Genomic DNA, 23,768 nt, shown 5'->3' on the forward strand with positions numbered 1-23,768 from the left:
CAACTTTGTTCCATCTCCTCCACCCGACGACCGCGTTTCCTGAGTCTCGACGCCCGCGCTCCGACCAGTCGCATATCCACCGCCCACGATCACCTCAATACCGATGCAGCCGTCTGGTCAACGGCCAACATGACGGCAAACACGAATCGCTTTTCCACCTACACCTCCACCTCGGTCGGCTCAGGCTCCGACGGCAAGAATGGAGAGCCCAAGAGGGACATGTGGAGCTCCATGCTCGACAATGTCGCCAGCGGCCGGCGCTTACCAGAGAAGAACATGCTGGTCCTCGGTACGACAGCCTGCCTTCTCTCTGCAACTTTCGCTTCCCACTGACAGCCTTGATGCACAGGCGGCACCGTAGAATCCCAGCGAGACTACATCGAGGCGCTCGCGAACAACGACACGCGCCGCAATGGCGACCGGCAAGCCCACAAGATCCCGCCCATTGCTAACAGCTTCGCCCTGGGGTACACGTACTACGATGTGATGGATGCCGATCAGGACGGTGAGCTTGCACTGGAAGGATTGCCGACTACGTTGGTGGCCCGTTTGCTAACCTGGTGATGCTACAGATGTCCTCGCCCGCGTGTCGCTGTACCTCCTCTCCAACCCCTCGCCCTCCTTCACGTCTCTCGTCAAGCCCCTGCTCACGCCGCAAACGATACCCAACACCTTAATAGTAATACTTCTGGACTGGTCACAGCCGTGGTTATGGATGCGGCAGCTGCGGGAGTGGGTGTTGCTGATCCGCAAGGTCATCGGGTCGCTCAGCCTCGACTGCAAGGACGCCATGGAGGAGGTCATGATCGGCTGGAAGGATCGGGGGCGAGGCGGCACCACGGTCAACCTCGATGGCACTGGAGCCGTCCCGGCCGAGGGCGACATTGCTTTGCCTCTTGGCCCGGGTGAATGGGAAGACGGTCTGGGCTTGCCCCTCTGTGTGGTGTGCCAGGGTGTATGTTGCCCACTATCTGCCTTTCCTGCGAGGCGTTTGCTAACAACCAGATACTAGGCCGAAAGGATAGATTACTTGGAGAAGACCCAGGGCTGGAGAGAAGAGAAGTTCGACCTGGTGCTTCAATATCTCCGCACAGTCCTCCTCAAGCGTAAGTCTTTCTTCAGTACCAAGGCTTTCAAGTTGCTGACACAAACCAGATGGCTCTTCTCTGATCTACACCTCGCCCACCATGGCATCGCCGCTCCAGACTCTTGTCCACGCCAGCTTGGGGATTCACTCCTTGCTCAAACGACAACCGATCAAGCACAACGTCATCGACCGAGACAAGATTGTCGTGCCGCCCAACTGGGACTCCTGGAGCAAGATCCGTATTCTGCGGGAAGGGTTCGATACCGATGCCGTTAGTATCGGATGGGGCATTGATCTCGACCACGATCTTTCTCAGCCACCCGCAACCAACGGGGTAAACGGCGGCACGGGAGAAAACGAGGAAGAGGAATACAGCGATATGGCCAATGGGCACGTCACCCCCGAGGCCGTGCCGGAACCGGAAGGCTCCGCCGTGGTTTTGTACGAAGAGCAAGTCCAAGACACCAGCCTGGATGCGCTCCAGCTCGCCCAGGGCCAGCAGGCCACGTCCAGGCTCGAGGTGGAAATGGCCGACACGCAGAAGTTCTTGGCGCAGCAGCTGCCCAAGCTCGAAGCCGAGAAGAAGGTGGACGAGCGGACGGGCAAGGACTACTCGCAGATCGGGGGCTCGGACGAGATCATCAGCGATCATATCGGGCCGGTGCAGTTCAATATGGGAGGTATCCAGGTGGACGCTGACGACATGGTGCAGAGGCTTAAGGTATGTTTCTTTGCCCCGTTGCGTTTACATCACGGAAGACTTCGGCTAACAATTGACGCAGGACCGACAAGCATATGGCCAGTCTCCTGAGCCCAGCATCATCGACGAGGTGGAACAGCAGGAGCAGCCCGACACCAAGCCCGACACGGAGCGGCTGGCCCAGTTCTTTGGCAACCTCATGAACCGGAAACCGGCCGGAGGCGGTGGCAAGTGAGGAGGTGGTAGGTGAGGGAAACGGGGCGAGGGGGCGTGACGGCAGGATAATGGCGATTTGGCGAGCCCATTTGTTCAAACCCACCAGCTTACTTCTTTGCTGGCAATGGTCGGAGTGTTGTGTACAAACCAAGAGCAGATGTGTAGAATAGATACCCCGGCAATGTCAAGCTGATTGATTCATTGTGGCCTCCGATGTGAGAGCATTCCTCGAATACACGAGTCCAGTCTCGCCAATATCCGAACAGCAATCTATCTGGCTGTCGCGAAAAGGGTAGAACTCAAACGAGAAAATGGTGCGCCATCTCGAATAAGAACATGCATGCATGCATGGCAGGCAAAAAGCAAAAAGCAATTGCAGGAAATACTGCTGGAGCAGCAGGGGATCGAACCCTGGGCTTTACGCAATCACACGTGGTTTGCTAAATGCAAAGCGTACACTCTACCACTGAGTTACAGCCCCAATTGGTTATTTTTGATGGAGAAAATCGTGTTTGAATACTCTAAGTAGTGTACACTAATCTGCAGAGATATCATTGGCTGACGAACCCCTTTTCTCCAACACACCATTACCGTCGACTGGTGACAGTTTGCACGATGTACACCCTGGGCTGACGTTATCTGTAATTTACAACACTGTCAGTTATCTGCTATTCGCCTTAAGTTCTTGATATCTTGGGGTGATGTTGCTGTCGATCCTAGATTTACCCGGCTGTTTGCACCGAAACAGCCCAATCACACACGAACTTCTCACAGCCTGCTTCAATATTGCGACCCCCAATATGCATGCATTTGTGATACAACCGACGAACCGGAGGGAGAGGGGCCAGAGGACAGTGGTTTTTTTTCTTATCTTCGTTCTTCTGTCCCTTTCTTCCTTGGTATCTCTCTCCTTTCGAATTAATTCAAAATCACAATATCAACGTCAAATCTACTTATATGCCTTAACACATTCAGATTTTATGTCGTCATCACAAGATGTGGGACAAGGGACCATTCCCGCCGAGTGCTATGCAGGTTGCAGTAAGCACGACAATCATTGCGAATCACGCTCAACTTCTCATGAATGATTACTGAAACACATTTTGCCAGACGATGCTTATCTCGAAGTCCAGAAATATGGGAGGGGGAAAGCAATATGTGAATCAGGTTCCACGTTCCAACTTGCCCTGGCGTCATGCAGTACATGTTTGCAACAGCATGGTACCAATATTAGCTCGACGCCTTTGGCACCATTCGTTAATTATTGCAATGCTTCCGCGCCTCCAATTTCGGCCACGTCAGTCATCGATATTACGACAGCTCCTCCCACTCGCCTGATTACTACCACTATAGTAATATCCACTGAACTCGGTGGCCATGGCACTGTACTGACACAGCAGGCCGTATACACGTCGTACGCCCCTGTGCCTTTCATTACTATCTTTGGCACCCCCGCCACGCTGGGTGATGGACGGTCAACAACCTGGACCATCACTGCCACGTACTTTTCGTTGCCTTCTATCCCCGCTACCGACAGTACTAGTACCGGCAATACCACTAGTCAAAGTACTCCATGTAAGCAGATCCTCCTACTCAAGGGGTTTTCTTGGCCCTTTGACTGCTACGCTGCCTGGCTAACTCGATACCTATCGGCCACTTCACTAGCGACAGCCCAGCCATCGGGGTCATCGATTCCAGTGCCTCCTTCCCCAGAGACGAGACGAAGTATGGCGTGGGTAGCAGGACCAATCGCCGGCGGTATAGCAGTCGTGGCGATACTATGTTTGCTGGGCTACTGGTGGAAACGGAGACGGCGACAACGGGCGCCAAATGGCACTGCCCCGGCCACGGAGAGGACGCAAGAGATAGACGGCAAGGAAAGGCTTGAGATAGATGGGAGGTCGAAGAAGCCGGAGCTGGCGGGATCACGGCTAGATTGGGAGATACAGGGTGATAGCCAGTATCCAATACATGAGATGGAAGCAGGGGCGCCGAATCGCGATGGGGGCACCAATGTAGTACATGAAGCTTGAGGTGGGAAACAGAATCTGAGAACTGTTTTCGAGGATTTTTCACTACTTGAGCCGCGCAGTGCCGTTCATAGCTTATTATTACATGGGCAGCAAAATGTGAAAGCTATGAATTATGTATAAGGGATATTATTACTTTGAGTATACGTTAACCAATGTTTATCATGCACTGTTAGGATCGATCCTCCACATGTAGCAGTTGTTTTCTACAGTCCCGCCGTGCTTCCCATTGACGCCATTGCAGTCGCAGCTGTCGACGGGGATCATCAGATACCGGTCGAAGCTGAAGTCCCACTCGCATCCGTCGAACTGCTGGAACTCGAGCACGACTTCGAGGTTGTCGTTGAAGGGCGTCGGCCCCCGCCTCCAAAGTCGCGTCTTCGAAGAACCATTTCGAGACCACGACGGGTGGGGCGAATACATAACTCGGGTCCGCCCCCTGAGTGACGGTTATTATTGGATAGTCGATGGTCGCGGTGGCTTTGGTCCATGGCGGGATCTTGACCCGACACGGAGGCGCGCAGGTGAAGGCCGGCTGCTCCATGTCCCAGATCTTGGGATCGATCCAGTATAGGTCGATGCAAGACTGCGAATAGGTAGAAAATCATGTGTACAGGCCCGCTCCGACAACGAAGATGTTGGCTGATCTGCGTATGTTGATGGACCACGATTCATCACAGCCATTGAACTCATCTCCGGCCGTGCAGGTGTAATCGGGATCGCCAGGGAGTTTTCCCAACACGCCTTTGAATGGTGCTGGCGGAGGTGGTGTTGGCTGGATGTACGGCGACTCGGTTTGCAACAGGCCGGCGAAGATGTTGCGGGCGTTGTAGATGTTGTACTGGTAGAAGAAGGCATGCTCGGACGCTGTCCCGTACGGCCAGACCGGGTTAGTACTCTCGATAAGAAGACTGCGTGCAACAAAGATAGAGGCCATGGTCATCCAGAAGAGGGTCGCTGGCAAAAGGGGGGAGCGAGGGTTAGCGTCTTGATCACCAATAGTAATTATGTGGTCAGGGGTTCACATACTCTGTCATGTGGTCGGCAATCCACAACCACATATTCTCAAAGTATCCCGCTGCACCTTCGGTAATATGCATCATGAGACTGCCAGCGTTGCAGCCCTGGGGCATAACCGAAGTCAAGGCTGGACACTCGTCCGATCCCAGCTTCGTGCTCGTGGAGTCCTATTCCCCTGCCAGTACATGTTATTGTCAAGCAAAAGCCGCAATAGATTTCGCTGCAGACTCGACGAAGCTAAGATACGACAAGACCAGACGGTACCACAGATTTAACTTAGGAGACCTGGCCTGCAAATGTCTTCGATATCTCATTTCACTTACCCAGCGCTCGTAAAGACATAAAGCAGGGGTCTTTGGGGTTGACAGCTGAGGCAGACTGATTACCAAACCATCAACTCTGCTTACAACACGCTCCGTTATTACAGTAGTGGTGCGAAGCCGTGGGGGATCGTGCTCAAGGTGGTAAAATCTACCTGATTAGGACGAAACTTGAATTACGCCATCCAATACAGTCGTAGGCCCATAGTAAACTAATTTGAAAATAGGTCGTCTTTCTTGATAGCCAATTTACTCAACCGACCACCGCTCGCTCAACTTTGCCCTTCCTCTCGTCGCCGCTCTTCCCGACTGGCCATGTAGGGCGCCCTGAAATGCGCGGCCTCGACTTCGACCTCGGCGGGGGTCGCGTCGGGGTTGGACCGCTTCCACAGCGCCAGGTCGTGCTGGACCTGCCGCTCCATCTCCTCCTCCTCGACCCGGTCGTCGCGGTCCTGGAGCGCCTGGAGGACCTGCGGGCTGAGGCCCGGGTCCCTCGCCTGGAACAGGGCGAAGATGATGGCGTCCTGCGCGGCGTCGAGGTCGCCCGCCTCGGCCTTGGCCACCAGCTGCGACAGGTGCGACTCGGGCGCCTGGCTGTCCATGCGCATCCGGATCGAGCTGTCGTAATGGCTCTCGTCGTCGGTGAAAATGTAGGCCGGCCCCACGTGCCGGACCATGACCCTGTCGTAGTGCCCGGGCGGGTTCGCGTGGTCTACGTTGTCGGCCCGGACGATGGTGTCGCGCAGGCCCACCAGCCAGGGGTGCACCGCCGACACGTAGTCGTGGACGGTGACGAAGCCCGCGGCCGGGTCCGACGGCACGACGGTCAGTTTCGGGCGCCGCGTGGGCCGGTCCTCGCCGCAGCAGCGCAGCAGGAGGATCTTGTCCGCGTCGCTGCGGCCCCAGAAGCGCTCCGGGTTGCTGGGCTCGTAGCCGGGCGGCGGCGGCCCGCGGACCTGGTCGGTGCTCAGGTCGTCCTCGTGCCGCTCGCACCAGCGCTCCTCCCACACGTCCAGCGCCGAGACCTGGACGGTGATGGCGCCGATCTTGGGCTCTGTCAGCGGCGCCGCCGCGATGGCATGCAAACCGTCGGTCGGCGTGCTTGGCCCTCCTTCTCGGACGACGTAGGGCTCGCGTTCGGTGTGGCCCGTCTGGCGCCAGTCCGGCCGCATCACGGTCACGGCGTCGGCTAGAGGCTCCTGCAGCGCCCAATAGAGCCGTTGCGCCTCGGGGGTGAGACGTGCGGGCTGGTCCGTCTCGGCGCGTTCGTGGTATGATGGGAATGCCGCCATGGTGATGTGTGCTATGGATAACGGGTACGATGGAAGGTGGCTGGGTAAATAGAATCAGTTGAGAGGAAGCAGCTTGAATGCAGTCCGGGAGGGTATGTAATTATATATATAGTAGAAACGGCCCGAATATAACCGGGTCGAAAAGGTACCCCGCTAGTGGATTGCAGGTGGATAAAGAATTGACAGAATATGGGGTAAATCAAAGACGGGTAGAATCTGGAAATACCTAACATCCATCTTCAGTAACAGTCGTCATCGACAGCGTGCTTCCATTCGATGGGCCCCCAGCTTCTCTTTGGTAGCACGGATAGTAATGCAGATGGTCCGCCTCTGCCTCCACGAATTTTGGCCATGTCCCCAGCTTCTTACAATCGACCAGGTCCGATAACGAATCGGTGATACGTGCAAGTAGCACCTTTTCGAGCTGTGTTTTCCGCCCACGCTTCACACTTTTCGGTTCATAACTCGAGTCGTTGACGACCCAAACAGCTCCGTTAGGGCGGCCCCTGGCTTTCCCATCCCCGTTTGAGTCCATCTCTACCACTAGCCTGTAGTTGGTCTCCTTCCAATTCCTTTGCAGGGTCGTCCTCGAGACGGGGGCACGTGGCGGCTCCAGACGGTCACCGGGGCGTGTGCACCAGATGGTGCCCAAGTTGAAGCACGTGATCCCGTCGGCGTCGTCGTACGGCCGGTTGTCTTGGAAGCACCTCTGGACGCGGACGACGGTCGGGCGATGCCACACGTACGGATGTATGCCGTCGCGGATCATGAAATCGGGGCGGCAACCGATCTCCTTGGGCTGCCACGCGTACTAGACGTCGTTGAGGCAGCCTATCGGGAACTTGATTCGGTCCTCCTGCCACTGGCGGACCTTGCAGAAATCCGCCGTCGACAACATGGCCACCAGGGCGCCGACATCATTTTTGTCGTCGGGCGTGATGGCCTCCTGGAAGTTCCTCACCTGCGGCATTTCCACCTCGATCCAATCTTGCTGCTTCTCTTCGGGTTCGGCACCCATGATGAGACAAGACAGTTTTCTTCTGATTGTTGGGTTGAGGGTTTGGCATTGAACGGAAAACGAAAGAAAGAAAGAAAGCTTTCTTCGGAGGGATTTGGGCATGTTGCGAATGATAGGTGCGAGGATGATGGGAAAAGGATATTGTTTTTGTTGAGGTGAATTGTAGGATGTTTCTGTTGGGTTAACAGCTTGACATCGAACCGAGAGACAAAAGAACAAGTAAAAAACTAGGTGCAGGATAATGAGGTGGAATAACTGCGGGACATTGTTCGTTTCCCTCCTAGTAGGCACGGGTTGTTGTTTCCTGTTTTCGTTTAATGTGGCTAAGCTCACTTGATACGGCCTGGGAGGTGGTAAGAAATGATATGCAATTTATTAACTATGAATGTGGATGGGTAAAGGATACTGGCAGCATCAGCAACATCACCCCCCAAAAGCGACGGCCATCAACCACGTTTAGTCGGGATCGGAGACTCCGAAACCTCGGGCGGGTAGGGAGTGTCCGGCCGGGGGATTTCCACGAAGAACTCGCCGTCATCACCCCCCGCGAAATAGAAGGACTCCACCTCGTACTCTTCCGAGTCGGAGTGAAACTCCTCCTCTGCAATCCCCCCCGCTGGCACGAGGTCAGACATGTCGTCGTAGTCCTCGACGTCATTGGCCGAGGCCCAAGGACAGGCAGCAACCGAAGGGCGTTCCAAAAGCTGATTCTGCTGCCCCTTCAACACGACGATAGGCGTGCCGTCGTAGCTGTTGACGGCGTAGATCTCTTCGCCGCAGCCCTCGTTCTCATCGACCTCGGCCGAGGCCCAATCACATGCAGCAGCAAAAGGGCCTTGGGGAAGCCGTTTCAGCTTTCCCTTGGACGCGAGGACAAGCGTGCCATCGTAACTGTTGACGAAGTAGACTTCCGGCTGTTCCTTGGGCTGTTCCTCCAGCTGGGCCGTCTGGGCCTTTACCTTGAGCCGCGCCTCCCCCAGCTCCGCCCGCAGCGCCGTCACCTCCGCCGAGGACGCCCGTGCTTCCTGGCGCAGCTCCTGGTATTCCTGGCCCATCCTGTGGATCAGGTTGTCCCGGACCTCGACCTCGCGGGTGGCCCGGTCCTCGACGTAGGCCAAGTCCCGGTCGCGCGCCGCGGCCAGCGCCTGCCGCTCCGCCTCGACGTGCGCGAGCCGCCGGCGCCAGGCGGCGTTGTCGTGCGCGACGGCGGCGTAGGCCGCGCCCGCCTGGCCCAGCTCGCGGCGCAGGCCGTCGGCGACGGCGTCGCGGGTCCGGACGGCGGCCTGCAGCGTCGCCCGCTCCAGCGCCGCGTCGGCCCAGAGCTTGGCGTGCGCGGCGCGGAGGACCGGCAGGTGGCGCGTGTCGTGGGCCGCCTCCCTGCGGACCTTGTCGACGTCGCGCCGCTCGGCGGCCAGCTCGTCGCCGAGCGCCTCGATGGTCGTCTTGGCGTCGTCGCTTTGGGTGGCCAGGGCCTCTTGGAGCGTGTCGTTGGCGGCTTGCAGGCGCGTGACCTCCCGCGCCAGGCCGTCCCGTTCGCTGCTCAAACTGTTGTTCTGCAGAAGCCAATCGCCGATCTCGAGGCGCAGGTCGAAGACCTCGCGGTCCAGCTTGGCGACGCGCTCCTCGTGGGCGGGCGTGCGGACGTCATAGGCCATCTTGAACTCGAACTTCTGCTCGTCCGTCTTGTCGGCGTCGTCAGCCACAAATCTGCCGACCGGGGGTCCCATCATCATCATCATTATCATCGTCATCATCGTCGTCGTCGTCGTCGTCGTCGTCGCCCTCCGGGATCCGGAAGCGGCGCTTGGCGTAGTCGACCTCGCGCCGCCCCTGGAGGAGGACGCCGTTCTCCCGGCAGGCGACGACCATGGCGATGCACATCTGCTGCCGGCGCTCGACGGCGCGGTTGGCCTCGAGCTTCAGGTCCCGGAACTTGCGCGGCCACGACGCGACCGCCGCGTCCGGTCGGGTCCCGACGACGTGGACGCTCCGCCGGGCGAGGTCGGCGAGGAGCCGGCGCAGGACGTCGTGCTGGTCCAGGTACTCCCGCTCGTAGAGGGCGGCCTTCCGCGCGTAGGTGGCGGCCTCCTCCGCGTACTTGGCGGCCTCACGGTTGTAGAGGGCGGCCTCCCGCTCGTGGAGGATGGCCTGGCGCTCGTAGATGGCGGCCTGGCGCTCGGCTTCCTCAAGCCGGTTCGCCATCTCTGCCGCCTCGTTGTTAAAGGGGTTCAATTTGGCGAACCAGCCGGGCCGCGACTGGGGTTGAAATGCTCTTCCCTCCATGATGCAAGAGGTGGTCCCTGGACGAAGGACCGATGCTGCAACTAGGGAAAGAGGACAGAAGAAAAAATAACGGGGGAATTGTTGAGGTCAAATTCTTATTGAGCTGGATGAATTGAGAATGCGTGGTTTTCAGACATTTGTCAAGCCATTTTACCTTTCTCAGTCGGTGAGCAGAATACATGCCATCTCCGAGTTGGTTTCCTGCGAGCTATCCATGATTAGTGGCGTGCAAACGAGAGACTTTGCATGCACACAGGGCAACGAGCATCTTGTCGAGGCCTCAGCCAACAAGCCGGCGTCTCATACTTTTCCTAATAAGTGGTTCAAGGGCGCAGCTGACGCGAAAGACATCACCAACCAGAGTGTGTAAGACGGAACCCAGCTTGGACAAGGTTCACTCAAAAAGGGGTATGATACTGAATTCCGAAATCTATATACCGCACCGACCGATGGATGGACCAACAGTGCTTCTTTTGGTTGCCCTCGCACGCACGCCAGGTGCTGATGCCCAGTTGTACCCCAGTCAACTAAAAAGACTGACCGACCAACTTGGAAAATTGCCGCACATAGACTTTTTATCTTTTCACTGCTGAGAAGCTTAATACTCCAAGTTTCGAGGTCCTCCCTTCTGGGCAACCATGAAGTAGGCTGGAGAGCGTCGCCGAGGGACAGAAACCCTCTCTCCCCCGCAGCTGACGAGTCGCATCGGGCTGCTGAATCTGTCCCATCATGAGTGGGTGGCGTTGGAGAGCCGAAGAAAATTAAAGCCTTATTCCACTTGCTTCTCGCATCCGATGCGGCCGAGCAGCTCCTTCCGGTCGCTGTGTCCCGGTAAGCTGACGCCCGACGACGACGAGGCGCGCTTCACGCCCGTCCGACGCTCCCAGTTCTTGAGGTCGATGGCCTCGACGCCCACTTCTTCTTCGAGGGGCTGGGCCTCCTCGTACTCGTACTCCTCCTCCTCCTCTTCCTCCTCCTCCTCGCCGTCGCTTCGGACGTCGTCGGCGGCGCCGCCCTTGAGCACGCGGATCGCGACCTGGATGATGGTGATGAACCAAGCGATGGTAATGACCTGGAGGAACAACAGGCATCCCAGGAAGCCCCACCGGATGTTGTCGGTGAAGCAGACAATGCCCGACGGGTTGCGGAAGGGCTCGAGGAGATGCGACCACCCTTCCGGTGCTTGGAACGGCCCGATCAGGTTGTCGTCGGTGCCCTGGAAGCAGGGGATGGGGATCTGCTTGGGGAGATCGCTGTAGACACTCCAGCAGGCCATGCCGTAGAAGACGTGGCGCGTGAAGAACCAAGTCACCATGAAGACGCCGAACAAGACGTCGGGTGTGGTGGTGAAGCCCAAATACTTGAAGCACTTGGCGAGCTGTTGGTTTTGTCTTGTCAGTATGCGGTGCGAAGCATAACCAGAAGGGAGGGGAACATGGCTTACCGGCAGGAAGATGTCCACCAAGTCCATCAGGACGAGGATCAGGTTGCCGATTCGAGTTTGGTGGTAATAGTAGGCGCACGAGATGAGGGCGATGGTGACGAAGTGGTGGGTCAGCATCTGCCAGTGGTCCTTTCGGCGCTCCTCGATGTTGATGACCAAGACTTGCTGCAGCCAGAAGGCCCACTGTGCCAGGAAGTAGGCCTTGGAAACGCCGCTCAGCTCACGGATGGGCCAGTTGGTGAACAGCTCCTGCATGTTGAGGTAGTAGGGCGAGGTAGAGTAGATGTACTATATTGCCGTATTAGCAAGGCTTCCATTCGAGACGCGGGGGATGAAGATTTTGGACTTACCCAGCCCAGGGGCCAGAAGACGAAGTAGTAAACCAGCAGCCAGGCCTGCTCGGAGAATCTGGTGATTTCCTTCTTCTTGGAGATCCCCCACAGTTTGGCCAAGGGCGCCAGCACGTGTTCCATGACGCCGGCGCGGAGGCCGGTGAACAGGACCATGCAGAAAACGATGAAGTAGTAGTCATGTTCGCCGATTGCGTAGCGGCCCGTCTTGTCGTTGTAGTGAGAAATGGTGAAGAACTTGGAGGTGAAAGCGCGGGCCTTGGGCATGCAGAAATGGGTAAGGAACAGGAGGGCGATGATGTTGAAGGAGAAGCCTGCGTGGGAGAGTTTGTGTTAGCCCAATGTCTCGTTTTGCGACGGGTCTGATCTGAGCGCGAGGTAAGATCGGAGCAACGGGCTACTGCTGTACGACACGGCACCAAGCCTGTCGATGGTGCTCGAGGCTGCAGTAGCCGAAGCTGGAGAGAAAGCTATCCCCTTGGGGAGAGACAGAGAGGGGTGGGGTAGCTCCCTCTCTCTTCTTTTCATAGAAGAAAACAACGTACCTGTCTGGTTATCCAGCAGCCAACGGGCGAGATTCTTCATGGGACCGTCTCCTTTCCTCTTGATTCTCCGAATAATGACTTTGTTGTTGGCCGTCTGCATGTAGAGCGGACCGTTCATGCCGGATTTTCGCGATTGGGGCATTCCCGGCCTGGGGGACATGAGGGCGGGCGAAGGCTTGGGCTTCTCTATGTTCTGTTCGAGGGCGGTCTCGATGTGCAAGGACTTTGGGGGCGCATCTTGGGCGACGACGGCAACGGGCTCGGTCGGGTCGGCCATGGTGGTGGTGTGAATGGGCGGCCGAGCGGTCGGCGAGTCGGGCGGGCGGGATGGAGCAGTGGGCGAGCGGGCGGCCGAGAGATACTCAGTAACGAATGTTGAGAGACGTGCTGGCTGGTCGTAAAGGAAGAGAGGAACGGGGCTAATTGAGGGTCGACGAGATCATATCATCTGCAGACAGCGCCGGCCAGCAAGAATTGGGTGGTGGTGGGAGTGGTAGTGGTGGTTGGCGATGTCGCAAATGCAAGGCTTGAGAAAAACGAGGGCTCTTCGTCCGGCAAGGGTAGGTCAAGTAAAATAGCACTACTCGCCGTGGTAGTGTATGTAGCAGGGGAGGGAGTGGAGGCCACCCGTTCTCGAATGGAATCGCGGTTTTGGTGGACAGGACAGGGAGGCTTGTAGGGGGTTGTCGCAGCTCGCCGGATGGTTGCGTTGACGGTTGTGTTGTGGTTGTGGTGGTTATTCAATCCGAGGTCTGACTCTGAATTCTGAATTCCGAATCCTGGATTCTGGATTCTGGCAAAATGCAAGGCCCAAAGGCCAATGGGCAGAGGGGGCCTTGGGGCGCAAAGATCGACAAAAGGAGCCGAAGAAACCTGGACGAGAGAGAGGGGACCAATTCCAAAGCGTCAATCAATTGCCTGTCTGTCTGTCGGCGCTGTCACCGTCGTGTTGTCGCCTCCTCTTCTTGCTGCTTGTGTCCATCTGCAGCCAGGAAAGCCAGGGCAGCCAGGCCACTCAGCAGAAACACTCAGGCCACTGTAGCAGCGCAAATCGTTGAATCGCCAAGGTGGAGACGTGCATGGGAGAGCCAGCCGCCAAGCCCAGGCCACCCCATAGGCTCGAGGGTAGTGGGTAGTGGGTAGTGGGTAGAGTGACAGTACGTATTTGCTATGTACGGCAAAAAAATAAAAAAATGCAGAGTAAAAAAAAAGAGGGCTGGCTGCTGCTGCTGCTACTGGCTACTGGCTGGATGGGCACAAGACCGAGCAAGAGAGGCTGGAAACGGCAATTCGCTTGCAACCCAAGCACCCTTTCCTGCTTCCCTGATTCGCCCGCGAGGTGCCCAGCTAGCGGCCGGTTGTGACAGTAGCACAGGTTACAGTTACAGGTAAGAGGGCGGTGAGCGCGGGGGATAATACGTTGAACATTCAAAATAGATTGATTGTGTGCAACCCAATTGCATTCGCCTCATGACGATGGCCCAATGCCAATGCCCATGACCATGGCCCAACATAACCAAATCTGTCCCATGTGTGTGTTTGTGTATGCTTAAAATGAGGTGCTGCCGGGCCATCGCGTAATCTCCGCCCTGAACAGACGAGCGAGTGGAAAGGAGGGGGATGCATTGCCGACAGGGGACTTCTGGGAGGGGACTTCCCATTCCCATTTCCCCCTTCCCCTAAAAATCCAAAAACTTGTCGTCGAGGCTAGCAGGGCTTCGGGGCTAGCAATTAAGGCACCCGACAGGACAGGGTCCCCCCTCCATTGCCAGGAAAGGAGACTCTCTGTACACTCCATCTCATACTTTGCCATCCGGACATGCGCTTGTCCGCCGTCAGCACGTGATGAGTAAACAAACAAACCCTCGACGTCGGGAATCGAAGGGACGAGTTGCAAGGTTTCAACTCTCCTTAAGGTTTCCCCATGTTTGCCTGCCAGAGCACCGGAAAGTTTTCCATCTGTTTCAGTCGCACGTGGTCTTTCGATCTGCGTCAACTTCCTTCCATTGAGGCCAGAACTCATCAAGCATCCTCTTTCTACCTCCGTTACCCCTTTTGTGGCCCAGAAACCTGGCTAGCTACCGGTAGTTTGCGTGCACCGTAATCTATGACTGCCGAGTCTGAAACCGAGACCGGAGCCGATACACTGTCGTCGCGCATTCGTCTTGGAGAGGAAGATGATCTGGTCTCAGGCCGCTGTCCAACATGCATGGCGCATTCCTTCTATGCATCAACAAAGGCGGTGAGGCTGCCATCATGTACGGTAGGTGCTTTAGTCGCAAGCCACGCATGTCGCAATCGATGCGGAAAGAATCTTGGAAGCTATGTAGCGTTGGGGTGAATGGGATTCAATTACCATGACCTGTCAAGATTTTGGCTCCTATCCTTCCGTCCCCTCTGATGCCTGCCCCTCCCAAATCACAAGTCTCCTTTTTCTGTGTCCCAAACTCCCCCGGCAGCCCCGACGGCCCAGCCTCGGCAGCTTCGGCGCGACCCCTCCCCTCCCCTACCTGGCCGGGGGTCATTCATTTCATTTCCTTTCCCATTTCAAGGAATCGACAGCAGGGGCTTGATGACGAAGGACGAGGGGCCGACGTAGCGCTCCGTGGCGACGCTGCCGTGGCTCTCGAGCACGACGTCCTCGGGCCGGACGAGGTGGGACCCGGTCTGGTTGAAGCCCGGCGTCCACTCCCAGTTGACGGTGACGACGTGGGCGCCGCCGTCGCGCGGCTCGAACGCCCAGCTGAACCGCGGGTCCTCGCACCCCGTCAGCCCCACCGCGGGCAGCGAGTTCGGGCCCGGCACCGTGACGCCGCAGCTGGTCGCGAACGGCGTCGTCGTCGTGGCTACCCGCAAGCTGAAGCTGGTGGTTTTGGCGTGGTGGGTTAGTAAATAGTAGCCATACTACACCCCGCATTCTGTCTTGTTCTGGGGAGGGAGGGATCGAGGCGAGAGCAGCGGCGTGGATGGGATGCGACTTGGGCTGGCTTACAAGCAGAGCACGCTGTGCGGCTGGCAGCTGGCCGCGAAGCCGCCAACGTCGAACTCGGGCGTGGGAGTTTGACGGGGCTCGATGGCCGCGCCGGAGATGGCGGAGACGAAGGCGAGCGCGGTGGCGGTGGCGGTCTTCATGGTGTCGGTTTGGATGACGTTTCTGTTGAAGTAGTAAGTTGTTGCTTTGCTGGAGATGTTGCGATGGTGTTCCTTCCAAGGTTCTTATCGACCGCCCAGATATCCAACCCTTTTATAGCCATCCTGTTCAGCTCCCAGTCGCTGTCTTTCATGCTCATGGGCCTTAGTCATTCCTTGTTCCATCGTGCCGCTCACACTATAACCTGCCAACGTGGCGAGGTTGTTGTTGCGACATCGGCAAGGAGCGACAACGTGAAGTGGCATGTCGCATCTCGTATTTGACGGTTGGGCGCACGACTTTCCCAGACCTTGATCCGGCCCGGTGGGATATGTGCGGCTGACATGGAAGGTGAGCAGCTGGTTTGCACTGGCGATTACTCATGGCCATACATTTATACTGGGGACGGCAGGGCACACTAGCCTGGCCACGACAATAAAATACGATATGTTGGATTTGTCATGAGAGCTAAAAATAACGACAGCTTATTCTTCTTCTCCCGGGCCAATATGTTGCGTCGCAAATCCGAGGGGCGGCCGTTGATGTAGTAGATTTACGTGTAACACGTCTTGCCATAATGTACGTCAGGCATTGGTACATGGCATTTATGCTTACTGACTGCTACCATCCAGGCACGGTAAGTACCGGCATGTTTTCGCTTGCTGGTCTAGCTGGCTATGCATTGAGAACCCTACCGTGCTTCCCTCATTCTGCTCCTCCGGGAACCAAGCACAAGCTCTTCGCCATGCCATCAGACCGCCGAGATGGCATTTTAAGTGCATTGCTCCACAGTGTAGAACGCTGCGCCGCAAGAAACCTCGACAAATCCCTCCCTGTATTTGGTGTGAGAGTTGTATGCGCCTAGCATCCGTTAGTCCTGTTGTTTCTTTTTACCTGCTGCCTGGGTCCAGAGCTCGATTGGAACCAAGCCCGAAGTACTTACAGGATTCCTGGAGGCCATCGTAGGCATCGTGGCACTGGATCTTGCAATCCCCCGGGTTGGTGCCGTTGTATTCGAACTGGAAGTGGATGTTGGGCTGGCCGTCCGCCGTTGCACAGTAGTCCCAGTCCTCGATGATGCCATTCGCGTCCAGGGCACCCACGGTATTACAGAACTCAGAGAACGTACTAGGTAGCCATGGCGTATTAGCGAGTGGTATCAAACCAGTAGCATCAGAGAGAGGGAGGAGGGGGAGGGTTAAAAGGCGACGTACGCGTTCCAGGGGCTGTCTTCCATTGTGACGGTATCGTCGCCCCCAGTGGCCAGGCACTGGGGTGAGTTGGGTGCCGGCGGATGCCACGACATGATCAGGCCGGACATGCCCATCAAGCTGCCGCCCCAGAACCCGGGATCGCTGATGGTGATGCCAGTGACGTCGCAGGGGCAGTCCAGCCACGCGTTGGTGCAGAGGGCGTCGGCGCCGCCCTGGCACATGTCGCCGACGCACGGCACCGGCGACGTCGGGCACAGGCTCGGGGTGACGACGCTCGAGGGCGCCGTCGACATGTCGTAGGTGCGCGTGGGCGTGAAGATGGGCCGGGGCTGCGGGTCGGCCTTGAGCTTCCACATGCCCTCGGCGATCTGGTAGACGCTGTAGGCGAAGGCGACGGACGCGATGATGTCGAAGAGGGCCACCAGGCCCACGGTGACGATCCCCGACGTGAGCTCGGGGCTGATGGCCATACCCTTCTCCACGATCTCGGCGAGCGCCTCCTCCTCGAGGCCGAACGCCATCGCCTCGCCGTTGTTGGCCAGTGCCACCGCGTCGTGGCCCGTCACCCGGACCACCTGCCCGTTGAGGTCGGCCAGCTGCCGCGCAAAGGCCTCGTCCTCGGCCGCCAGCTGGGCGAACCGCGACGCGCGCACCCGCGTGCACGCCACGGCGGGGTCCATGCGTGGCTGCAGGATCTGGGGGCGCCGCTCCGTCTGGACGTTGGCGGTGGCGCCGGAGGCGGCCGCTTCGCTGCGGAGGAGCAGCGGGTTGCACGGAGGAAGCTTGGGCAGGATGTCGTCGAGGAACGTCTTGGCGTACGGGCTGAAGGCAATTTCCAGCACGCCGGCCGACGTGTTGGTCACCTTGAAGCCTTGGGGAATCGTCGTGGCCTGCACCTGGCCGTTGCTCGTGATGTTGATGGTGGCCGTGCCGAAGTCGGTCGTGGCCGCAATCCACTGCCATCGCCGCCCGTTAGTAACACAACGACAAGAGAAGCCAGCCTTCGACACATACCTTGGTCACCGTGAAATTGTCCGTCACAACTTCGGTCAAGTACTCTGTATCCGTGCCGATGGGAGCAACGCTGATTCAGCTCGTTAGGCCTCTTCTATTATCGTACGCAGGCAAGGGAGCTTCATCTTTTAGTAACCACTTACACAGATGTGGGCGGCAAAATGTCGACGGGGTTGATTCCGATTTGGCCCGTTACTGTTGGGTTGATGGCATCAATAGGTGCAACAGGCGTTGTGCGAGAATGCGAGATAGCCATGGCCCCATGGATTTGGGAACAGGCCAGACAAAGCAGCCAAATTGCGAGTGGAAGCATCATGTTCAACGACGGATCGGCTTGGATGTTCCTCCTTAGCTGTGTTGTGTGGAAGTGATGTGAGATCGTTTCTCTTTCTCGAGGTTCGGAGCAGGAAAACCCCCTTATTTATAGATGGCTGTCTGTAGTGAATATTATAGGCAAAATTGAATCTAAAAACACCCTTCTCGTCAGGTCTGCTACCCTTATGTGTCTAAATCGACATGAATCTATGTATTCAAATGCATTATGGGAATAAGCAGACGCAACTGTTTAGCAGGAGCGCCTTATACACGCTCTACCAAGCCATTTTCCTCTATATTCAACGTGTCGTCCTGTTCTTCGTGAGTCAGTATTAGTGTATGTACACTCCAAACTGCTTCCTACCTAGCGATATGACAAAAACACTTCAAGGCAACATTGAATATTCTAAATAATACTTGTATTCACTGGGCTCATGTGCCTATATATAAATTCCACTGGACATTCTGATTCTTCTGAAGCAAAGCTGCATTACTACCACCAACCTTCCCAGCTTCATCGCCACGATCTGCGAACTTGACCAAGCCAAGATGCAGCTCCTCCGATTCATCGTAGCAGCCATCGCTGGCTTCCAGCACATCACTGGGGCCCTGGGCGCCTGGCGGTATGTGATTGACAAAACAAGCTGCGGTAAGTGTTAAGCCTGGAATAACGATGGCCTCCCTACTGACCAGGCTACCGTTGGTCTAGGCGAGGCGGGCACGCCCTTGCACGACAGCATCATGGGCTACATGAACACTGTTCAGCAATGGGCCCACGAGATATGCGATATCTTTGCGCCCTATATCAATGATCCGAACCAACGACCTGATGACCGTGTTATGCGCCTCACAAATACAATCTTCGGCAACAATGACATGGCAACCATTGTGGACTTGTACAGTGCGTTACCCCTTCGAGGCTCATGATTCAGGCTTACCATCCCACGGTTTAGACCGCTTCAACCGGATCCGTACGTACCAGTACTACGACATCGACAATCGGGGCATTGATTGGGCACAGCAGCGAGACAACCAAGACCTGGAGATCTTTGGCAACGCAGACTACATCGTCTCGAACCCCAACGCCATGGACCCCAGCGTCCAGTACTGGGACATGACCCGCAGCTGCCCCATCGCGAACGACGATCTGCTCCTGTACCTCCACGAAGACGACGTTCTCGAGTCCGCCGTCACGTGCCCCGCCACCCCCGACGGCGACCAACAGGTGTTCCCGGCACATTGGTCCGAGACCATCACCTTCCACCCGGCCTACCTGCAGGACGGGGTGGACAATCCCCTTTCCTTTGCCGACCGTGTGACGGCGGCCAAGTCTTCGGCGCTGCTCCACCTCGCCAGGAGCCGCGAGCCGGATCCGGTAAGAAGGGCGCGCGTCACGCAGTTTGACCTGCTCCTCCCTCCGGAGCAGGTTCTCATGCACGAGGTAGGTCGTCCGTCCTTTTCCGCCTGCGCTGTATTCATCAAGACGGAAACCAACTACTTACCTGTAGATGACTCATCTTGTGAACTGCGGTTCTTCCATCGATCAGGGCGAAGATTGCTATGGCTGGGTGGGCATTCGAGCGCTGCAAAGCATACACAACGCAGGTAAGATTCACCGGAGAGAGATGGGGAGTGTATCTCGAGCACAACTAACGTCCAGTCGTAGATAACCTCGCTGCGTTCGCCATGATACTCCAACTCAACCGCCATTACAACACCCAGGTGAGCGACTCCGGAAGACTCCGCTCCATCAGTTGAGGTCCCGGGAATTCAGTCGTGGTGTGCATCTCTACAATGCCATTGACGGCGGAAGAGGCCAAGGCCGAGACAGACAAAGACAAGCGCAGTCCAGATGTCCAGAGCCGGGCGGAGATGTGGTTCAGATAGGTAGCTTCTGCCGATAAGAGCGTTTCGCCAAATACATATAGCTCGATGAAAACAAGCCCCCATCCTGAGATACCTTGTTGCTGCATCCAGCTCATCAGGTCATGCTAGGCTCGTAACTTGTACAGCTTTCGAATTACAACTCTTCACCCATCAGATGAACTGAGAACAAAGACACTGGTGTCTTGCCTGCCACGTTTCTTAGAGCTCAACCCGTGTAACACGAATTAGGCATGTGTCCACGCCATCTTATTCCAAGAACATGTGGCGCTCATCGAACTTCAGCTTCTCACCTCAGCGGCCTCGGCACCGAGCATGGCGTCGCGAGCCTGACACGACCTGGACACCACCTTTTCAAAGCAGCAGACGTCGGGCGTAGTGGAGCCCAAGTCCCGGTTCGTGACCTACCCTGAATCCGTCGACTGGACTAGACTTACGGCCACATCTATGTAGTTTGTAATAAACGAAAAGCGTCTTAGCGAATCAGGTTGTATGTCTCACAACATCTCTCCTCTAGCAATGGTTTGGTGGTGTAGTTGGTCATCACGCAAGAGGCCCTGGGATCGAACCCCAGCCGAATCATGAATTATCCTTTTGCCCCTCGTAGCGGCAATTATGTTCTTTAGCGAGTGTTTTATCGTGGCATGGGTTCGCCCGTTGAATGGCTGAGTCGTGCGTTGCAGCTTGCGGGTCCGAAAACACACACGACCCCCATCCAGTTACGAGATGCGGTATAGCCTGGGTTACGCGGCATTAGCGTGTGCAGTAGCATCGCTGACTCCCCCGCCGACTCCCCCGGTTATACTCCGAATTCAGACTCCTGCTGCAGATCCAGGCAGACGACAACATTCAAGCCACGTCGACTTCCCATCCATCATGGGATGGGGCATGCAACTATGTCGCTATCGATACTATTCCTTTCGGGGCTGCTTTATATAGCTTGCGGGGTGCCCACTTGATCTCGGATGTCCAAGAAACCTGTCCATACAAGCCCCCGGAGTTCCAAGATGGCTTCGCTTCCCCCAGGAGAATGCTGCGCACGTGCTGTTCTGCATGAGTAAGTTACGCTTCACCTCCGCGACGCTACCTCAGGGCCACCACTAGCTGACACGCCCGACCAATGACGCAGAGGCACCCCGACCGGCCAAGCCGTCAAGGTCGGCGCCTACGACGGCTACCTCGCCGTCCCCGAGGCCGCCAAGGCCCGCCCGGACACGGCCATCCTCTACCTGCCCGACATCTTTAGTTTGTCGCCCAACGCCAAGCTGATCGCGGACCAGTACGCCGCCGCCGGCTACCTGACCCTCATCGTCGACGTCATGAACGGCGACGCGCTGCCCATCGACTTCGACCCCGCCGGCTTCGACTTCCCCAAGTTCCTCGCCGGCGGCTCCAGCGGCGACAACCCGCACACCCCGAGGCCGTCGACGCCGTCGTCCAGGCCGGCATCAAGTACCTGACCGAGGACAAGGGCGTCAAGAAGCTGGGCTCCGTCGGCTACTGCTTCGGTGCCAAAGTGAGCCAACCCCCCACCTCCAAGAGACAACCCCGCTTGCTCTTTTTTCTTCTTGGGTACTAATCTAGAAATGATGTTCGCAGTATGTCGCCCGCCACTACCCCGCCATCCAGGCCGGCTACATGGCGCACCCGTCGTGGGTCAGCGAGGAGGAGCTCGCGGGCTTCAAGGCGCCCCTGTCCATCGCGGCGGCGCAGGACGACTTCATCTTCACGACGGAGCTGCGCCAGCGGTCCGAGGAGATCCTCAAGCAGCGGCCCGCCGACCAGCCCTGGCAGATCAACGTCTACAGCGGCGTCCAGCACGGCTTCGCCACCCGCTGCGACCTGAGCCAGAAGAACCAGAAGTGGGCCAAGGAGCAGGCCTTCTTCCAGGCCGTGTCCTGGTTCAATGCTTGGTTGGTTTAAATGCGATATCGCTATAGTGGAGGATATTGTCATGACATGATATTGTCTCAAGTACCGCAATACAACTATTGGATATAATGATGTGTGATGTTTTTGTTGCTATACCCGTGCACGCCTGTTTTACTTCCCGTTTGACACTGTATTGCACATTCAATAACCATGGGTACCCGTTTCTACAGCTTACATTGGAAAGAAACTCAGTCACCCCGAGACCTAACTTCCTCTGTCCAGCATACACTCTTTTTACGCCTCCCAAGGTTGCTTTCCCCAGGCTTCAGCATCACGCCGCTTCTGCTCTTCCGGGCAGGTCGTCACCGTCGTCGTGACGCAATGCTCCACCGTGACCGCATTGCTGTGAGGCTTTTCCGACACTCTGCCCTTTCTCGCCTTGAGGGACAGATTCCTTGTGACACCTGGCCTGCCATTATCGCTAGCCGCCACCGAGACGGTGGTCCCGTTGCCCGGCATATTGGTGCCTTTGCCTCCCGCCGTGGCCCCGGGTTTATTCGACGGGTCCGGCGAGTGGATCATCTCCTCCTGGCTCTCGGACCGGCCGACCTGGGTGATGCCCAGCTGCGTCAGGCTGTAGGGGTCCTTGGGCCGCTTGCAGCGGTTCATCGTGGCCGAGCCGAACGTCAGCTCGTGGCTCTCCCCCGTGCCGCCGCTCTTGGGCTTGGCCGACTCGTCGTGGCTGCCGTCGCCGCTCCCGTACACCGTCCGCCAGAACTGGCGGCCGAACAGGGGTACACCATGGGCGCCTGGGTGACGACGACGGCGATGAAGTCTTCGCGGATGGACCAGAGCGCGCCGGCGCTTTCTTGGTTGAGCTTGGACGAGCGCCGAGTCAGTCCAATGTTGGGCATGTGGAGGTGGAAAGGGGGGTGGATAACATGGTGACAACTTACGACGAAGATGGAGATGATTCGTATCACGGCAGCTACCATGGTGAACAAGCCGAGGCCGAAAAGGAAAACTAGGCCAACCTTACGGAGGGCGTTGGTGCGCATCCTGGCCAGGACCTGGTTTCCATGTTAGTGCATATCCATGGACAAACGCCTTATGGCAGGGGTAAACAACACTCACAGGAATGGGCAAGCTTAGGATACACAAGTCCGTGCCTAAGTTGAGGCCCATGATGGTGATGAAAGTCCAAGGGTTTTGCGGTACACAGATGGCTGGAGATTGGTGTTAGCGACAGTGGTTGCGAGGAAGAGAGGAGGACGGCAACGGACCTCCTGGGTATGGCAGAATCTGCCAGTGCTTCGAGACCGGCGTGCAGGTGGTATATATGGTGAGGATCCCCGCCAAGCCCGTCACCCCGATGCCGGCCATGAGCGGGAGGATCAGCGTCTCGGACCACAGCCCGCGCACGAGACGGCGGTAGAAGAAGGCCATGCAGAGCTTGAGCGTCCAGACGGTGCCCAGATACAGCGTCTCGCCCACCAGGAACATCTTGGAGCCGAACTCGTAGGCGGCGTATTCGGAAACGGGCAGGTCGATGCGGTCCTGCAGGGTGAGCTGTGACGTGTGCTTGCCTTTAGCCTCGAGGATGAAGACGTGTCCGACGACGGACACGGAGGTGTAGCAAATCTAGCAGATTTGGGCATGAGCGTTCCGATTCACACGATTTGTTTGGTCATGGCTTACTCACCCATGCAAATACCACGATAAAGTCATCTGGTTGAAGACCTCGAAAGCCCACCAGCTTGATTCGTGTGAACAGGCGGGAGGCGATTAAGCAGGTGCCCACGGCGTAAAGCGCCCATATCTCGGTGATGGCGGCCTGGATAGGATCCATGCTGGCGATTTGTTCTCGGTTACCTCGACCGACCAACCTCGGAGGCACTGATTCCTGCGAAGAACAAAGTCGGCTGCCGGGAAAGGAGTGAAAACATTCTCCATCATCTGAGTACTTATCGGGCGAGGAGCTGAGGGGTGGGCACACCTGTTAAACGCTCTTGTTTCCTGGCAGATGCAACGCTC

General features: G+C 57.1%; 13 protein-coding genes across 13 annotated transcripts; 3 read left to right on the forward strand and 10 right to left on the reverse strand.

The window, feature by feature from the left end:
• Positions 1–129: 129 nt before the first annotated feature.
• Positions 130–2,022, forward strand: PG998_011882 (uncharacterized protein; the record flags this gene model as incomplete). Its single annotated transcript, XM_066878698.1, has 6 exons — positions 130–289; positions 350–505; positions 573–955; positions 1,013–1,106; positions 1,156–1,808; positions 1,870–2,022. 6 exons carry the CDS (start codon positions 130–132, stop codon positions 2,020–2,022), a joined length of 1,599 nt encoding a protein of 532 aa, XP_066727752.1.
• Positions 2,023–4,195: 2,173 nt separating this feature from the next.
• On the reverse strand, positions 4,196–4,456 carry PG998_011883 (uncharacterized protein; the record flags this gene model as incomplete). The annotated part of the gene is made up of 1 exon (XM_066878699.1): positions 4,196–4,456. The coding sequence occupies one exon, from the start codon at positions 4,454–4,456 to the stop codon at positions 4,196–4,198; it is 261 nt and encodes an 86-aa protein (XP_066727753.1).
• A 181-nt stretch (positions 4,457–4,637) lies between these two features.
• On the reverse strand, positions 4,638–5,220 carry PG998_011884 (glycoside hydrolase family 55 protein; the record flags this gene model as incomplete). The annotated part of the gene is made up of 2 exons (XM_066878700.1): positions 4,638–4,944; positions 5,063–5,220. Coding segments are annotated over 2 exons (465 nt in total), but the record flags the coding sequence as incomplete, so codon positions are not given.
• A 425-nt stretch (positions 5,221–5,645) lies between these two features.
• PG998_011885 (uncharacterized protein) lies at positions 5,646–6,665 on the reverse strand (the record flags this gene model as incomplete). The annotated part of the gene is made up of 1 exon (XM_066878701.1): positions 5,646–6,665. One exon carries the CDS (start codon positions 6,663–6,665, stop codon positions 5,646–5,648), a length of 1,020 nt encoding a protein of 339 aa, XP_066727755.1.
• Positions 6,666–7,476: 811 nt separating this feature from the next.
• PG998_011886 (uncharacterized protein) lies at positions 7,477–7,683 on the reverse strand (the record flags this gene model as incomplete). The annotated part of the gene is made up of 1 exon (XM_066878702.1): positions 7,477–7,683. The coding sequence occupies one exon, from the start codon at positions 7,681–7,683 to the stop codon at positions 7,477–7,479; it is 207 nt and encodes a 68-aa protein (XP_066727756.1).
• A 446-nt stretch (positions 7,684–8,129) lies between these two features.
• PG998_011887 (uncharacterized protein) lies at positions 8,130–9,338 on the reverse strand (the record flags this gene model as incomplete). The annotated part of the gene is made up of 1 exon (XM_066878703.1): positions 8,130–9,338. The coding sequence occupies one exon, from the start codon at positions 9,336–9,338 to the stop codon at positions 8,130–8,132; it is 1,209 nt and encodes a 402-aa protein (XP_066727757.1).
• Positions 9,339–9,378: 40 nt separating this feature from the next.
• PG998_011888 (uncharacterized protein) lies at positions 9,379–9,966 on the reverse strand (the record flags this gene model as incomplete). Its single annotated transcript, XM_066878704.1, has 1 exon — positions 9,379–9,966. The coding sequence occupies one exon, from the start codon at positions 9,964–9,966 to the stop codon at positions 9,379–9,381; it is 588 nt and encodes a 195-aa protein (XP_066727758.1).
• A 769-nt stretch (positions 9,967–10,735) lies between these two features.
• Positions 10,736–12,582, reverse strand: PG998_011889 (TLC domain-containing protein; the record flags this gene model as incomplete). Its single annotated transcript, XM_066878705.1, has 4 exons — positions 10,736–11,344; positions 11,411–11,698; positions 11,761–12,074; positions 12,306–12,582. The coding sequence occupies 4 exons, from the start codon at positions 12,580–12,582 to the stop codon at positions 10,736–10,738; spliced, it is 1,488 nt and encodes a 495-aa protein (XP_066727759.1).
• A 2,270-nt stretch (positions 12,583–14,852) lies between these two features.
• On the reverse strand, positions 14,853–15,437 carry PG998_011890 (uncharacterized protein; the record flags this gene model as incomplete). Its single annotated transcript, XM_066878706.1, has 2 exons — positions 14,853–15,168; positions 15,298–15,437. 2 exons carry the CDS (start codon positions 15,435–15,437, stop codon positions 14,853–14,855), a joined length of 456 nt encoding a protein of 151 aa, XP_066727760.1.
• An 888-nt stretch (positions 15,438–16,325) lies between these two features.
• On the reverse strand, positions 16,326–17,919 carry PG998_011891 (uncharacterized protein; the record flags this gene model as incomplete). Its single annotated transcript, XM_066878707.1, has 4 exons — positions 16,326–16,563; positions 16,650–17,605; positions 17,664–17,733; positions 17,807–17,919. The coding sequence occupies 4 exons, from the start codon at positions 17,917–17,919 to the stop codon at positions 16,326–16,328; spliced, it is 1,377 nt and encodes a 458-aa protein (XP_066727761.1).
• Positions 17,920–18,527: 608 nt separating this feature from the next.
• On the forward strand, positions 18,528–19,736 carry PG998_011892 (uncharacterized protein; the record flags this gene model as incomplete). Its single annotated transcript, XM_066878708.1, has 5 exons — positions 18,528–18,627; positions 18,688–18,813; positions 18,881–19,419; positions 19,487–19,583; positions 19,639–19,736. 5 exons carry the CDS (start codon positions 18,528–18,530, stop codon positions 19,734–19,736), a joined length of 960 nt encoding a protein of 319 aa, XP_066727762.1.
• Positions 19,737–20,869: 1,133 nt separating this feature from the next.
• Positions 20,870–21,785, forward strand: PG998_011893 (Hydrolase tropI; the record flags this gene model as incomplete). Its single annotated transcript, XM_066878709.1, has 4 exons — positions 20,870–20,919; positions 20,992–21,244; positions 21,283–21,378; positions 21,462–21,785. The coding sequence occupies 4 exons, from the start codon at positions 20,870–20,872 to the stop codon at positions 21,783–21,785; spliced, it is 723 nt and encodes a 240-aa protein (XP_066727763.1).
• A 243-nt stretch (positions 21,786–22,028) lies between these two features.
• On the reverse strand, positions 22,029–23,583 carry PG998_011894 (uncharacterized protein; the record flags this gene model as incomplete). Its single annotated transcript, XM_066878710.1, has 5 exons — positions 22,029–22,511; positions 22,559–22,804; positions 22,869–22,960; positions 23,018–23,375; positions 23,437–23,583. The coding sequence occupies 5 exons, from the start codon at positions 23,581–23,583 to the stop codon at positions 22,029–22,031; spliced, it is 1,326 nt and encodes a 441-aa protein (XP_066727764.1).
• Positions 23,584–23,768: the final 185 nt, after the last annotated feature.

Source organism: Apiospora kogelbergensis (assembly GCF_038363985.1).
Source record: "Apiospora kogelbergensis strain CBS 113332 chromosome Unknown utg000007l_segment0_segment0, whole genome shotgun sequence".
NCBI lineage: Eukaryota > Fungi > Ascomycota > Sordariomycetes > Amphisphaeriales > Apiosporaceae > Apiospora > Apiospora kogelbergensis.